The 16,255-nt window shown below is 45.8% G+C and overlaps 1 protein-coding gene across 1 annotated transcript in view; it reads left to right on the top strand.

Moving 5' to 3' along the window:
- The window catches only part of LOC139047299 (uncharacterized), a 1,527,628-nt gene that overhangs the window by 251,569 nt on the left and 1,259,804 nt on the right, over positions 1-16,255 (top strand). Inside the window, exon 6 of the mRNA XM_070521114.1 lies at positions 8,687-8,758. Coding sequence (XP_070377215.1) covers positions 8,687-8,758 — 72 coding nt within the window. The remainder of the gene's footprint in view (positions 1-8,686; positions 8,759-16,255) is intronic.

Raw genomic sequence — 16,255 nt, 5'->3', positions numbered from 1 at the left:
TAAGGGCGGAATTCGCTGTTGCCCAAATGATGACGAGGCATTCCTTTTCAGTCGCAGACTAATTCCATACCGCTTTTGACAGTGACCGGCTAGCATAAGATATTACGCATTCATGTCCTCCTTTCTTATGGACTAAGAAGCCACCGAGGCTGAGGTTACTGGCGTCAGTGTGGATTTCGGTATCGGCTTCTTCGTCGAAATGTGCAAGTACCGCCGGTGACTGCATGCGTCGTTTTAGTTCTTGAAATGCGTCGGCCTGCGGCGTTTGCCACAGAACTCGACATCAGATTTGGTTAGATGGGTTAGCGGCTAAGCGATGCGTGAAAAGGCCCTGACAAAGCGCCTGTAGTAGGCACACATGCGAAGGAAACTACGCACTGCCTTCTTGTCGATGGGCTGCGGGAACTTTGCGATGGCAGCTGTATTCTGCGGGTCGGGGCGTACTCCGGATTTGCTGGTGACGTGGCCTAGGAACAGAAGCTCATCGTAAGCGAAGCGGCACTTTTCTCGCTTCAGTGTGAGCCCTGATGACTTGATGGCCTCTAGTACTGTCACAAGCTGCCTAAGGTGATCGTCGAAATTTCCGGCGAAGACGGCGACGTCATCCAAGTAAACAAGACAGGTCTGCCACTTCAATCCTGCTAACACCGTGTCCATGACGCGCTGGATTGTTGCAGGCGCCGAGCGCAGTCCAAATGGCATGACCTTGAACTCGTAGAGGCTGTCTGGCGTGACGAAGGTGGTCTTTTCGCGATCTCTTTCGTCGACTTCTATTTGCCAGTAGCCAGACTTGAGGTCCATCGACGAGAAGTATTTCGTGTTGCAGAGCTGATTCAATGCGTCTATCCGTGGAAGGGAGTATATGTCTTTCTTCGTGATCTTGTTCAGTCGATGATAATCGACGCAGAAATGTAGGGTTCCATCCTTTTTCTTCACCAGGACCACAGGAGATGCCCACGGGCTTTTCGACAGCTGGATGAAGTCGTCGCGGAGCATTTCGTGAACTTGTTGCCTAATAGCTTCAGGAGCTCGCGTCGGAACTCGGTAAGGGCTCTGGCGGAGTGGTTAAGTGCACTTTTCGGTTATTATGCGATGCTCTTTGCAACTGGTGTTTGTCGAATCATTGATGACATTGAAAAGCAGTACTTGTATCGTCGGAGAAGACTTCTGAGCTGCTGCTGCTTGCTCATTGGGAGACTTAGATCTACGTCGATGTCTGGTTCGGGAACTATGGTCGTCGGGATAGATGCGGCAGTACCGGAGAGAACAAACGCATAACTGGTTTACAGAATTTCCTCGATGTACGCGATCGAAGTGCCCTTGTTGATGTGTTTGAACTCGTGGCTGAAATTTGTGAGCAACACTTCAGTTTTTCCTTCGTGCAGTCGAGCGATCCCTCTTGCGGCACAAGTTTCCAGGTCTAGCAGTAGACTTTGATCACGCTGGATTACGCGTTCTACATCGGCAGGAGTTTTGGTGCCGACGGAAATGACAATGCTGGAGCGAGGCGTGATGTTGATTGGACTTTCGAGCACGCCTAAGGCATGGTGACTACTAGAGCTCTCCGATGGTATCGCTCGATTTTCCGACAGCGTTATAGACTTCGACATCAGGTCGATGATTGCGCCGTGTTGTTTCAGGAGGTCCATGCCGAGAATGACGTCTCGTGAACACTGTTGGAGGATAACGAAGGTGGCAGGGTAAGTCCGGTCATGGACTTACCCTGCCGTGCAGATTCCAGTCGGCGTAATAAGGTGTCCTCCAGCGGTCCGAATTTGAGGGCCCTTTCATGCATTCTTAACCTTCTTGAACTGGGCGGCGATATGTCCACTCATGATGGAGTAATTGGCCCCTGTGTCGATTAAGGCGGTGACTGCATGGCCGTCGAGAAACATGTCGAGGTAGGTGGTTCTTTGTCTTGCGTTACAGTTAGGTCTTGGCGCCGGATTAGGGCTATGTCGCATTGACCTGTGACTGGTATGAGACGTCGTCAGGTCATATTTCTTCGTCGTATGCTTCGCATCCACACTTCGTCGGGACGGCGGCGTGTGGTTATGTCGTTGAGGTAGTTAATTCGGCATCTTCCTCGGCGGCGGATGATCTTCGTCAGTTCGACGAAGAGTAACCGAACCTCTATCTGTAGCTGCTTTTAGTTTTCCGGATATGGGTTCGTTGACCGGCCCCGGGCTGGGCCAGTCTATGGGCGGCACTGCGGCGAAAGGTAGCGGCCTGGGGACGGTGAACGGGACGGCCATCGAGGGCTCCATTGAGTAGCGGCGAGGTAGTCGGCGATGTCACGAGGCCGTTCACCTTCTTTCGGGCACTGTGCGTTGACGGCGAAGCCTCGCAATCTCAGGTCGTGGTATGGGCATCTGCGGTACACATGTGTATCTTCGCCGTGAGTTGTGGTCGGGGGCTCGCCAAATGTCTGTCTTCCTCGCGTAGTTGCGTGGAGCGACGGGTTGCCTTGCGGGCGGTGACGGCGGCGCGCGACGTATTTGCGTCGTTAGAGGGTTCTGCTGCGGTCGCGGAGGGGGACCATGACGGCGTTGGACGGCGGTGTAGGTCATCGCTTCCGGCTAAGGATAGGGTAATTGAGGTTGCACCACAGGAACTCCTTTTGATCGCTGAACCTCACCTTTCACGATGTCAGTGATCGAAGCTACTTTAGGCTGCGACGAAGGCAAGGCCTTGCAGAGTTCTTTGCGCACAGTGGCCCTGGTGGTCTCTTGGAGACCAATGGAGCCCAGCGCTTGGATGGCGCACTGAAGCGTGAGCACTTGGCGGTTATATTGCCTAGTGCGCATTTCTAAAATTTTCTCAATCTTCCTAGCCTCTTTAAGGAGCTCAGCTACGGTCTTCGGTGGGTTTCCGATTAGTTCGGCGAAACGTTCTTGCTTTACGCATCGCATCAAGAAACGTATTTTTCTCTTGAGACATTTCCGGGTTGGCGTGCCGAAATAGACGGATCATCTCTTCTGCGAAGATGACGATGGTCTCATTGGGTAGTTGGCCTCGGGTTTCCAGCAGAACTTCGGCCCTTCATTTCGGACAACGCTCGTGAACGTCCCCAGGAAGTTACTGCGGAACAGGTCCCATGTTGCAACGGAAGACTCCCGGCTCTCGAGCCAAATCGTCGTGGCATCTTCCAAGGATAAGTGGACATGTCGCAGCATATCCTCAAAGGTGCAGTTGTTGAAGGTCGAGATCCTTTCGAAGGTTTTAAGCCAGGTTTGCGGACCCTCCGACGTAGCTCCACCGGAGATAGGGGCTCTCTTGGTTGTTTGAGTACGATGGGTGACACTGGGCCTGTCATTGTGGTTGCCTATGCCACAACCTTTTGGTCCTCTCAGGTAGAAGTCCGTACTCCGGGGGCAGCTGTTGTAGATGATGGCTTCCTCGATGGTCCGGGACTAGGTTTGTGCTCTCTTTGCAGTCCGGGCTTGGATCACGGCTTGTCGGGGGCGTCTGGTACATAGACAAAAAGCACCTCCACCAGATGTCACGTGGTAGTGACATTAAAGAACACAGTAGCAATACTGTGAAAGACAAAACTAGCTTTTATTGGGCGAACCTGCGCCCACAAAGACAGTCTACAGTTAAAGCACAACGATAGCGGGGCGCACACAGTCGGCGATCGTCGAAAATCTGATCAGCGGGTCAAGCGCATCGGCTTTTATAGATCAGTCGTCGAACCATCTTAAAACTTTTTGTGCGGAAACAAGCAGGGACGAAGAATAGGAGGAACACAAGGACGAGCGCTTTCTAACAACTGGTTTTATTTTTGAAGAACTACCTGCTTAAATACCCACAGATCTGCGCGATCTAGTCAACACAGCATGCCTATAGCGCATATGATACCCTCAGATCTACGCGATCAAGTCAAGAGAGCACGTCAATAGTACATACAACACTCGTGATAAAAAGACGTGGACAAAAGCCACCCGGTCAACCTACAAACAGCAAGGTGCATAAAACAACCACTTACAATAAAATGCGTTAAAGATGTGATGATAGCAGTGAATTTTCTTTATCTAACAATGAAACAGAAGGATGGCTGATGCATTTTTCTTTTTGTTTTTCAATCCAGTGTGCTTCCACAGTTTCCCTAGCAGTTTGATTCCTATGTCGCTAGGGAAATTGTGGAAGCACACTGGATTGAAAAACAAAACGAAAAATGCATCAGCCATCCTTCTGTTTCATTGTTAGATAAAAAAAATTCGCTTCTATCATCACATCTTTAACGCATTTTATTGTAGTGGTTGTTTTATGCACCTTGCTGTTTTTAGGTTTACCGGGTGGCTTTTGTCGACGTCTTTTTATCACAAGTGTTGTGTGTACTATTGACGTGCTCTCTTGACTGGATCGCGCAGATCTGCAGTTATCATATGCGCTATAGGCGTGCTCTGTTGACTAGATCGCGCAGATCTGTGGGTATTTGAGCAGGTAGTTCTTCAAAAATAAAACCAGTTGTTAGAAAGCACTCGTCCTTGCGTTGCTCCTATTCTTCGTCCTTGTTTGTTTGCGCACAAAAAGTTTTAAATGAATCTGTTCCAACTAGGCCGACTCGCAGTTATGAGTCGTCGAATGTTCCAAAGTAACACCTAGGACCGGCGTGTCTTCCACAAAGTTCTACACTATTCGCGTCGCGCATACATGCAATCAGATTACACAAGTTGCGGGAAAAAACAGCGGCTTGAACCATCAATAACATTCCAGAAACATCTTTTACATACAGACACGTCCTGCGCTGTGCGATAACATTGGTTTGGTGGTGAGTAGTGGTCGCCCGATAAAGAGGTACAGATGTCAATATTTACTCCTGAAGAGCAGGCAAGCTGCCTACTTTCGATCAGCCACACCGCGAGGAGAACCGGGAATGAACTCGCATACGCTGTTCCGATGCTGCAGCCTGGGCACAATAAAAGGCTCGGGCAGCCTTAGGGAAGAAGCAACGGCGTACCGCGGATCCGGTAGCTTACAAGCAGTAGTTTAACAACCGTCTGGATTAACCCGGATAGACACCGGGGACGCACCTTTCAGCTGCACTGATTCACCATCTGTACCCAGAACTTGGGAGGTGATTTCTTCTTTTATTCCTCAATGAATGATATAGGCATTCCAGATCTTATTCCGCCGCAGTCGTCAGCATCGCCGGGACGTACCATACAAATTCCAAGTACAATAACATCGCGGCCGCTCGCCGTATGCTGTAAATGTGAGGGAAAACTTGCGAAGGTGAGACAAACAACATGTTGATCTGATGCGACGGCGTCGTCTAAGCCGGGCAAAGGAAAATGGCGGTGAGTGCGCGTGGCCTTCTCAAGTGTGCAAGGGAGGGGATGGGAGGAAATGTGCAAGTTCTAGGAGGTCGTTTAGGGGGCAGGTTAGTAAGCATAAAGCCCGTTACAGTGCGCATCTCCTCTTCTGCTCCGGCTGAGCGCCGCCACCGGAGCAAGCAGTGATGGGTTCGAAGGCACCACGACACGAGATACCTGATGGCTTCGTGATCGCTGTGTTCTCGCGCGTCTAGTTCTCATGTGAGAACACAGCGCCAGCGCTCTAAGGGCGAGTGTAGGCAGTCAGCATTTACGATGTTTCCGTATTTGCCTGTGTGCTCATGAAAGCGTGCTTCTATATTATTTGAATACAATATATAATATAGCTTGTAAGCAAATGTTTACTGCAGTGTATCTCCCTTATAAAACTACTAGCCTTACTTCGTGAATCCACATGTGCGCACAGAACAAAGGACGAGGACTGAAGGAAGAAAACACAGGCGCTTCAACTCATCTTTATTTGCGAAATTGCCAGAACTATATACGTGAGCAACAGTAATGAAACAAAACTTTTGTATTTTGTCACATGCGAATCCCTATTGCATCACAGCCAGATACTTGATTTCGCTTTTGGTGAGGGCAATAGATGGCGTGATGATGCCGAAGTCACCCAGCCACTGTATCTTGTCAACCTCTATGATTTCACGTGTAAGCTGTTCACTGTGACTGGAGATTACGACGCCGTTTTCAAATTCATATCACAGGTTTTTCCAGCGAATGCCAAGATGACCTTGCACGTTTACATAGCGTAGCTGTATAAATGATACCCGGCATGGTTGCTCAGTGGCTATGGTGTTAGGCTGCTGAGCACGAGGTCGCGAGATTGAATTCTGGCCACGGCGGCTGCATTTCGATGGGCGCGAAATGCGAAAACAGTCGTGTACTTAGATTTAGGTGCACGTCAAAGTACCCTAAGTGGTAAAATTTCCGGAGTCTTCCACATGGCGTGCCTCGTACTCAGAAAGTGCTTTTGGCTCGTAGAGCCTCATAATTAGTAATTGTTTAAATACTTTGCTACTGCAATCAATGCTTACCTTTTCGGCAGAACTGTGATTTTTCTCAGCAACCTAATTTTCAAAATATCACGAAGATGAGGCAACACACTCACTGTTGCATTTAAGAAAATATGGAAATGAAATAATAATGGACTTTCCTGGAGCCCTTTGCAACTCGACAATGCGTTACCCTGTTTCACCTTCCTCGAATGTTCAGCTCCGTTGGATTGTTACACGGAAGCTTTTACTCTAATTTCTTATTCAAATACATGTAAAATGTGGAAATGCTTTTGCGAAACAACAGCTGACCGATTTAGGTAAAATATTCGTATTTCAGTACGAAATCGGAATTTGTGCGTTCTGATTTATCATACATTTTTATTGTGGCACGGAACTTTATAAAACAATTCCAGAAAATCAGCAAATTTAGGAACAATCGCTGCATAGTACATACAGATACGTAACTTTTTACCAACACCGAAATATAGTTCTGTTAACTGCTTCTGTTAAAGCAATAAAGATCCTAAATTTTGTACGATAATGTAGGCTTTGCGTTGCATTGTTGCAATGTTTACAATTGTCTTGCAGAAATTGTACTTACAAATTTATAGTACGTTTGAGGGTGATGTATAACGCAACAGTTATGTCCGCTGTATTTGTATTACAAGGAGGAATTTACAGATGTGTGATACCGTTTTTCACTGCGGAGTAATAGCGTTGGCAATTCGATACTTGAGTTTTATCCAGTCTCCGCATTTGTAGCAATCTAAGTAAAAAATGACCCCTTAAAATAAAGATCCGCTTGCTCCAGTCGGTAGACTTACCTTGGTTGCTTCAGGGGAACAAACGATCTCAATATCAGTGCAGTAGTTTCTGAAAAATATATTTCTTCTTTCTCATGCATTTGATAGGACGAGTACCAAGCTAAACCTTCTTCCTAAATTTGCTCGCTGATTGTCCAAGCTGCGGTGTGATAGTAGAAAAGCGAAAGGTAGAGAGAATAAGCACGTTGCACCTGCTCAGCTATGTCACTGTGGGATAGGGAGAACCAAGAAATCAATGAAAAAACAGGTAGATGCAACACATATGTTTGAATTGCTGCAAAGCTTAGCTTTTATTGTAACATGTTTAAGTGAACGCTATACAAATAACTGTGACGCGTGCAATATAGTGCATGTTTATAATATGCATGTGTAATGCAATATAATTCTTTAGCATTATTTTCACAGTGCAAACTAATGCACAATCCTCTAGTTTATTAAAAAAAATCCTTATGTGTTTTTCAACAGCAGGTACAGTCAAAAGCGAGGTCTTCACAAAGACACGCTACATCATTCTAACACAGTGCTTTTTTATAGTGTATAATTGAAAACTAAGCCTTACAATTTTCTCTAATGCTACATTTCGTTGTGACACTCACGTTCGCGAAGGAATTGGTAATCGTTGGGAATTCAATAGCACCACGCCAGAGTGACAACCTATATTAGCTGCAATTTAAGAAGCATGGGTATACAGGCCAATAAAAAGTTGTTGAATTAACCAGAGAAGTCGGGCATAATGAGAGAAATAATAGAGGCAGCCCATGAAATTTTACTGCCGATTTATGCTCGAAGCTTAATGTCACATGTATGCTGGACAGCAGAGTTACTTCGAAGTGGTATGCAAGTACACTAACGTGTCTGGATGAGTACACGGTTATCTGCGCAAGAGCCCCTCCTTAGCAATCTTTATAGCATTTGGTACACGTAAATACAGGCATATTAAATGTCTTTTTCTGCAGAAAGTCTTACTTCGAAAGAAGAAAAAATTGTTTACAGCAATACAATCTTGCATTCAGAAGTTGTGGCCATTGCGCCTCGGCTATACATTATTAATTGCAAGCAAAGGGAAATTCCTATTGTTTCAATGATTCGCTCGCAAAGTTTGTCACAATCACCACGGAGCGTCTCTTTTAAAGGAAATTCAGTTCAAGGTATAGGATTTAGTCCCACAGCAGTTTTCCGTAAAACATTAGGAAGGTAATAAGTTAGACTGTATCTTTATAGAGTTTCAGTAATTGTGCTTCTTCAAGCACGTTATCTTGCACTATCAATTAATAGTAGGCTTATAAAAAAGTCAGCATACCACAAGGGTAATATACACAAGTCTTGAGTCGATCTCGTGTCTGGCATGCCTACACTAGAGTACCGGATTCATGCGCCCATCGGTTGCGAAGTTGTTTACCGACACTTAAATGAAGGCAGTAAAGGGGCCTTAGCACGTTTATTGATGGTGTATAACGCAGTTTGCTTTCGCACGCTTTTACGTTCTAATAAGGTGCAGCGAATTCAATTTCGCTCCGGTTCTGCGCAGACGAAAACCGAGTGCGATACACCTTTCCGCCCGGATGCCTCACAGCAGCTGGCATCGAGTGCCTTCCTGAAGGTAACCGGGTTGAAATTTTTGGTGTGTCAATTGAGGCAAATGACGCTAACTTTTTACCGTGGTCAGTGCTTTCACTCGTCCCTAGGTTGACAACTGGCGAGGTGCGACCATTTATGCGAGAACACCAAAAAACTAGTAGTGGATTGGGCTGATTGGTTTGTCATGTTTAGTGTGAGGAATATAGCGCAATGAAAAGAAACGCTGGAGTACGAGAAAAGTAAACATGACTGCTAAGTTCCCACTGCAGTTTGTTGTTGAGAAAACAAGAGAAATTAAATTAATAAGGAACCAGTGACACCAAGAGAACTGTTTATCGAATGTATGGTATTGAAAAGTCAAACAGTGGCACCGATTGAACACACATCGTGTAATGAATGTGAAGCGACGCCTACTTAGCGCGGTCGATCAAGTGCTTTAAGTTCGACCATTTCATTCCAGTGTCTTTAGCGTAACTCGCGCGGGCGCACATGTGTTTGCACACACATAGTACTTAGAATGTTACACACACGGAAATAACATTTTAGAGATAGCTGGCGCTGGTCCGATAGGCGTTTCTACGCATGACTGTTCCCTAATGTCCAATAAAGAAAAAAGGAAATCGTGGACTAACACTTGCAGCATCTTGCTACTGTGCTGGGTGACAGCAGGCTTGATCCCCCAATTAGATACGTAATGTAGGGACAATATAATCGGCAGCAACACAGATGCACCAGCCACGATCAGGTGGGAAGTTGCGCAACACAAGCTTTGATTTAAAGGCTGAATGACACTTATCGCCTTTTGTTCGCGCCGCCACATTCATGGAAGCCCAGTTCTTTGTCCGATAGAGATACTGACAGCCCGCTCATGTATGAGTGATGCATATGTATTGTCTCTACAGCTTCAAATATTGTTACATTGTCCTCGAAAACAGCTGAACAACTTCAGGAGCGGCGGTTATCTGCTGGAAAGCCGTCTTTTTTGTTGAGAATGTTGATCGAGTGTTGCTATATGTGATTGCTGGAAGGGTATATGGGGCAAATTTATTTATTTTTAGCAATTATTTTAGCGGCTGATTGCAAGACTACGCCTGGAGCCTATATTTCTGTGTGTCAGAAAATCAAGACGTTTCTCCAACCGCAGGATGCTGAAAATTCCTGTTATGGGGACATGGCTGCTGTAGGGGCTTCATTTATTTGTTCTGAAAAGGCTCACAGCCACTGGTTTTGCCCGAATGGGGAGCTTTCCTTCTGATAAAACAAGCCCTAAAGGCGGCTAGTTCTCTCAACAGCAAGACAGAAGATTCATCGCTCCCTGTTTTTAATATAAAATTCAATAATTACACTGTGCATAAACAAAGGACGCAAAGCCTTTGTTGAGATTCTAGACAGTTCCTTCAATTCGAGAGTTCATCATTCTAAACAAACAAAAGAAAAAAAATATTTATACTGAGAACCCTGACAGCTAGAGCTAACTTTTCTCAATCCAATGTAGCAAAGAAACAAAATATACTACGGCATAACTCATCTGACGATAACTGTCGACAGCAATGCCAATAGCAATCGAGTGATGTAGCGACCGCGCAAGGTATTGCATTCACGTTTTTGTAATTCGTGTAGTGTTAATAAGGAGACATTCGTTTCTTCGGCTACATGCCAGATTCTCCGCTGATGACCCGTGTACATAATCCCTTCCTCAGTGACTGAATTTCACCCGCCAACCAATTAATGTTATCGCTCAGCGCAAGTCGCACCGGCATTATCTGGAACGTGCTCGAACGTTATCACAAACTTTATATGTTCTGTATGCTGTTGTCGAACATCGCGTAATCGGATTGTATGCGCGACACGCATTGTGTAGTGCCTTCTGGAAGGCATGTGGGCATCATTAATGACAATGAAGTTGCTAGAACGTTCGATGAGTCATGTATAAAAGCCGACGTGCTTGACTGGCAGATGGTGTTTTTGACAATGGCCGTCTGGTGGTCGCCGCTATCGTTGTACCGGACTGTTGGTTGCTTTTCTTGGGCACAGAATCGCCGAATAAAGAGTTACTTTCATGATCCACAGGTTTCACTACTCTGTTGGTCACCGCCGCTACAACGTGACACCAGGTGAAAGTGTTTGCACTCATCTCCCCGACAACCCCGCAAAGTCGGCATCCAAACCAGAACCGCGAAGACCACACCAACGCCGCCACGGACCAGTGAGCTAGCCGTAGGTTGTCAGTATTGCTACCGGTGTACGGAGCAAGTCCTGAGAAGACGAACAACTATATTGGCAGCCACACCATGCCCCATCGTGCTGGAACAACCCTGAGAGCAAATGAACTCCCACGGATCATTGTTTGAAGGGCTGGAAAGCTGGCTCAAAGCATACCAAAAGATCACTATCGCTATATTCAACAAATGGAACTATGACGACAAGCTGCGTCACCTATACTTCTTCTTTGAAGGCACCCCCAGGACGTGTTTCAAGAATTATCAGTCCACCCTCGGAACGCGTGACCTCTTCTGCAGCACATTTTTCAACATCTTCACGAGCTTCGTCCGCAATTGAGGGGGCAAGCAATACTGCCGTCTCATGCGCTGTTCACAAACGGGAACATTGCGATCTACACGAGACAGGTGATCTGCCTGTTCCGCCACGTCTACCCGGACAACTCTGAGGACAAGAAAGTTTGCTTCATCATGCGTGGTGTGAAGCAAAAGTTTTTCGCTCGATTGATTCGCAGACCCTGGCTGCTTATTCAGAGGAAGCCAAGGGCATTGAGAAGGCGCTGGAAATGTTCACTCGGCAATATAAGAAGTCGAGCACATAGATAAAAAATAACAAAAAAAGAAACAAAGTTGGAGTGTTCGTTAGCACTGGCAGAAGGGGTTAAGGCGCACATGGACTACTTCAGCTCGCGAGCGGCGCTTCTGTGATTACTTAATGCCGTCTGGCGCAACCTCATATGCCAGTGTGCATATACTTCGGAGGAAGCTGTAGCCGTCTAAATAGCGACTGAAAAGTTTTTCACTAAACCCTAGTCGGCTCAGTGGGGTGAAAACCTAGACATGGTCCACGGGCTGGTATTCCACACAGCCTCGTCAAAGATTGTAATGTCTGAGGGTCTTTCTTTACTGGTTCTTGATTCTCAGGAATGCGAGTTTTCGGGTTTCTTCGGTGCGCTGCAGATAGGCAGGGACGTCGGAGTGGCCTTCGTCGGAGACATGCGAAAGCTTGGTGTCCAGCGTTATCGCCGGGTTTCATGGGTAAACTAGGTTGAACTGCTCCATGTGGGTCTTGTCTTGCAGTATCGTGCTGTAAGCAAACAGCGCTTGCGGAAAGAGCTAGTCCCATGTTTTGTGCTCTTTGTCCAAGAATGCACCAGCAGGGGCGAAAGTCACTGAACCATCCCGCATGGTCGCGGAACGGCTGGCAGAGTGCTTATTCGCGCACTATCGTGGTGACGTGCCGGGTTGGGGCACCGGCGCAGGGGGCGGGCGCATCCCTCCTTACCTGGGAGCATGTCGATTTCTTATCGCTCCGAGCCGCCGCTAATTGATCGCCGAGGCGCACCGCTAGTCGTCGTTGCAGCACTGCCGCTCTGCTTAGTTATCGTCGCATCACCGCTGACAGGCGCGTCACGCTCTCCTTTGCTGGGACTTGCTCACGACCATGACAACGCTCGCAGCTCGCCTTCGCTACTCTTTTCAGCACAGCATATGAAAAAGCCATGGTAAAGAAATAGAGGAAAGAATGTCGGAAAGAACACATTTCCGAACGCCAGTATCGTGCTCATCCATATTTACATTTTAATGGTCACACACCACGCTATAAACCTGGGACAGCACGGAGGAGCCCCTGCATGCAATTCTTTTCTCCAGAGCGCCAATCTTGTGCTCATCCATCTTTACATTCGAATGGTCACACAAGACGCTGTAAAGTTGAAAGGGGACGACAATACTGGCCTATGTCTTGCGTGCAAGCACTTCCCCATTTCGCGTCCAGACAAAGCGCCATTGGCATTCGCGCTTTCTTACTAGTGCCAGCGAAAGAAGACGTTTCAAGGTGGCACAGAGGTGCTCAATAATAAGTACTCTGGTTTTATCAGGAATTCCAACCTGATTGTTTCGCAACCTAGACTTCCGAGCTTTTTCAAGAACACTGTCCCTCGTAAGTCTACTCCTAAAATAGACAACTACATTAGATTTACCAGTTTCTCGGATGACCACACGGTGACAAACTTCAATGTCAGAAGGAGTTATGGGCTCAGCAATCACATCACCAATTTTCCCAACGAGTTCAGTAACACGTTCATTGTCCTGTCGCACAAGTCCCTTAATTTCTGTTTTGGACCTACCCGAGTATTGCTCCGATTTAACAACTCTCGTCTGAAGTTGTTGAATAACTTTTTCATATTCCTTGCACATAGCACATCACTCTTCATTATCCTTTTTAAAGGCTTCCCTGTTTTTTGCGGCTTCTCTAAGCCTCTTTTTCATGTCCACAAATTCATCGCTCATAAATTTAACGCTGTCTGCGAGAAACCTCATTTCAGCACGAAGTTCTCGGATTTTGGTCATGTCTTTGCAAAAAAAGGAACAGTACCAGCGGAAAGAAGATATACAGATACAAGATATACACAGCTATACAGAAATGCAGCAATGATAGCATAAACTATCTGGTTACAGAGCGTGTATAATTTGCACACAAACCTGCAGTACAACGATCAACTGTTTAGCATTGCGCTGTCACTGCTGCCATGTGTCGGCATTTTGCTCGCATATAACATTCCAGCAATCGCCACCAGAGGCTATCCACGCCTCCGGATTTATTGAGAGGACCGACAGGCTCTTTGATAGTCTAAATATTTCACAGAAGTGGGGAAAGTCACCACATGCATCTGCAATGTGGTCAGGATCCATGCATAAAGAGTTTTCGGAGGAGTGTATTGCAGTTTTCTAGAATACCAAAGCTCTAGGCTGTGAACGGCAGCGTCTTTGCATCCGTGGCTTCTGCCAAACTATGTGGGCTTTGCTGCTGTTGTGGAACCACCTTTCCTCTAGCTATGGTTTGGCATACCGCCTTACCAGACACATAAACCAGGATGCACTTGAAAACACCTTCGCAGTAGTTAGGTCAAAATCTGGAACGAACAGCAACTCGCCTTGCCGGCAGTTTCAGGCGGCATTTAGACATATTGTGTTTAGCAACCTTTTCAAATTATGGGAAAGCTGCAACTGTGCTGACACGCCTAGTCTTCTGGCCACTCTCCCAGGTTGTTTTTCTAAATTCGCTCCTCCTCTCTGTACAACTACCACATCTTTACCAGTTGCAGTAGTTCTGCCTCATGATTATTCATCTCCAATGGTACAGAACTACATTGTCTATTTTGCGGGCTGGCTTGTGTCTTAAGTTATGAACGGCTACAGGTGTGCTACAGGGTTGCATAAGTGTGAGTTGAGGCAAGAGAACACAGCCTTTACCGATCAAAGCCAAGTTCTCTTGCACTTGATCGTGAACAAAAACCTAGAGGAGGTGATTTTGGGAGCCTGTCAGTTCCTGCACCCTTCGCATTCATCAATGCCTGCCAGCAGCTTTTTATCGCATCTGCTTCCGATACTGTGGGAAAAGAACATGTAGGGCATGATATGTGGTTGTTGCTTCATGCGAAGGTAGAAAAATTGCTAACTGTGTGTGGTGATGATGTTTATGATGGTTTGTTTGCTTTGTTCGTCAGGGTGAGGCTGCTTGCTCGCAGAAAAATCTTAAACTCCACAGTTAAACCACTCAACGGAAATCTTCGAAGCGAGCACTGAGGCTATGCACATGAAAAGGATGCAAAGGATGCCACTGCACCCGAGTTTTTAGATAAGCTGAATGATTTCCAATGCAATCATTTGGATCGTAACACCATACTAATAATGAACGGGGACTTTACCTGACATTAACTGGGACAGTTTACTACCTGGGCATGTAGAAATTTCTAGTGGCGAAAAGCTGCTTCAAATAATGATCTCACGCAGTCTAAAGCAAATCGTGAAGGAAAGCACGAGGGTAACGCCTGAATCTCGGTCATTTTTGGACTTGGTGTTTCTTTCGAATGAAAAAGGCGACTATACAGTGTCTGTGGAAGATGGTCGGTAAGATCATAAAATGGTTCTTGTAAACATAGCGTCGAGCGCAAGCACTCGTTCCCAGCCGTTTATACCTGTAAAAGTGAAGGACTATAGTCGGGCAGACGACACATCTATTCTCTATTTGTCAGAATTGTCATTTAACCAATTTGAACTTGCCTGCGATTGTGAATCGGTTGACGATCTATGGCAGCGCCTCAAGAAAATCACTAGCCATTGCATTGATAGTTTCATCCCAGCTCGAACAAAAAGAAAAAATATAAAACGACGGAACCCTTGGATTAAACGACATATCATTCATATTAGGTGAAAAACAAAGCGCTTACGCAAAAGGCAAAGTGCCTTCGCCGAGGTGTCTAAATTGCGAAGGGCATTGAAAACGGCTCTGGAGGAATCAAAAGAGCAGTTCTTTAACCTAACATTAAATACCTTTATGAAAAGATCCCCTCAAGAATTCTGGCATTATCTGAATGACGAAAAAGAACAAATAAACAAGATCCAAGCTAACAATGTATTAGTAACGCGATAAGGAAATATTGCGAGTTATTTTAATAATTTCTTCCAATCAGTTTTTTCCAGTGCCTAGCAGTAATTGCGCAGACACCTGTCTGCAGTCTTCCGTTTCATGTGGGATGGGAAATCTTGTCGTCACTCAAGCAGGCTTGTTTAACCACCTGTTACTTTTAGATTCTAAGAAGGCTAGCGGGCCGGAGGGAATAACAAGCTAATTTCTAAAGCGATACGTGCAGTGGGTGTCATTTTTCTTAAATAATATATTTGTTAAGTCATTGCAAACTCCCTTTTGCCACAAGACTGGCGTTGCGCAGTCATGCGCACTCATAACTCCTGTTCTTAAAAGCGATAACCGATTGCTAATAAATAACTATCGCCCAGTTTCCCTAAGTAGCGTCTTTTGTAAAGTCTTACAGCATATCATAAGTAAGCACATTCTCGTTTTTCTTGAAAATAACGACTTTTTTTATAAGCACCAACATAGTTTCCGAAAGGGACTCTCTACAGTAACGAAGCTCATAGAAACAATTCATGATTTTACTTCGGCTATACACGCCCAAGAACAAATTGACGTCATCTGCTTAGACTTTGTGAAGGCCTTCGACAAAGTTTTACACAATGTTTTATTTATTTATTTCATATATGTCACAGGCTCCAGAAGGAGTATTGCATGAGGGGGGCGGTACAGATAACAATAGCGGAGCAAAAACATAGTTTTTGTTACATAAATATGAGCCAAACGAGTATCAAATAATAAACAAAGAACGCGAAGTAAATAAAGATAAAAAGCAAGGAAGGTAAATGAACAGGTGTTAGCTTTTCAGTATACAGTAAAGTAAACAACCCTAGAACAAATGCTTGCATAAATAAATAACAATGAA

The sequence above is a fragment of the Dermacentor albipictus genome, chromosome 7, assembly GCF_038994185.2.
Source record: "Dermacentor albipictus isolate Rhodes 1998 colony chromosome 7, USDA_Dalb.pri_finalv2, whole genome shotgun sequence".
NCBI classification, from domain to species: domain Eukaryota; kingdom Metazoa; phylum Arthropoda; class Arachnida; order Ixodida; family Ixodidae; genus Dermacentor; species Dermacentor albipictus.
This window is presented reverse-complemented; position numbering and strand designations above follow the sequence as displayed.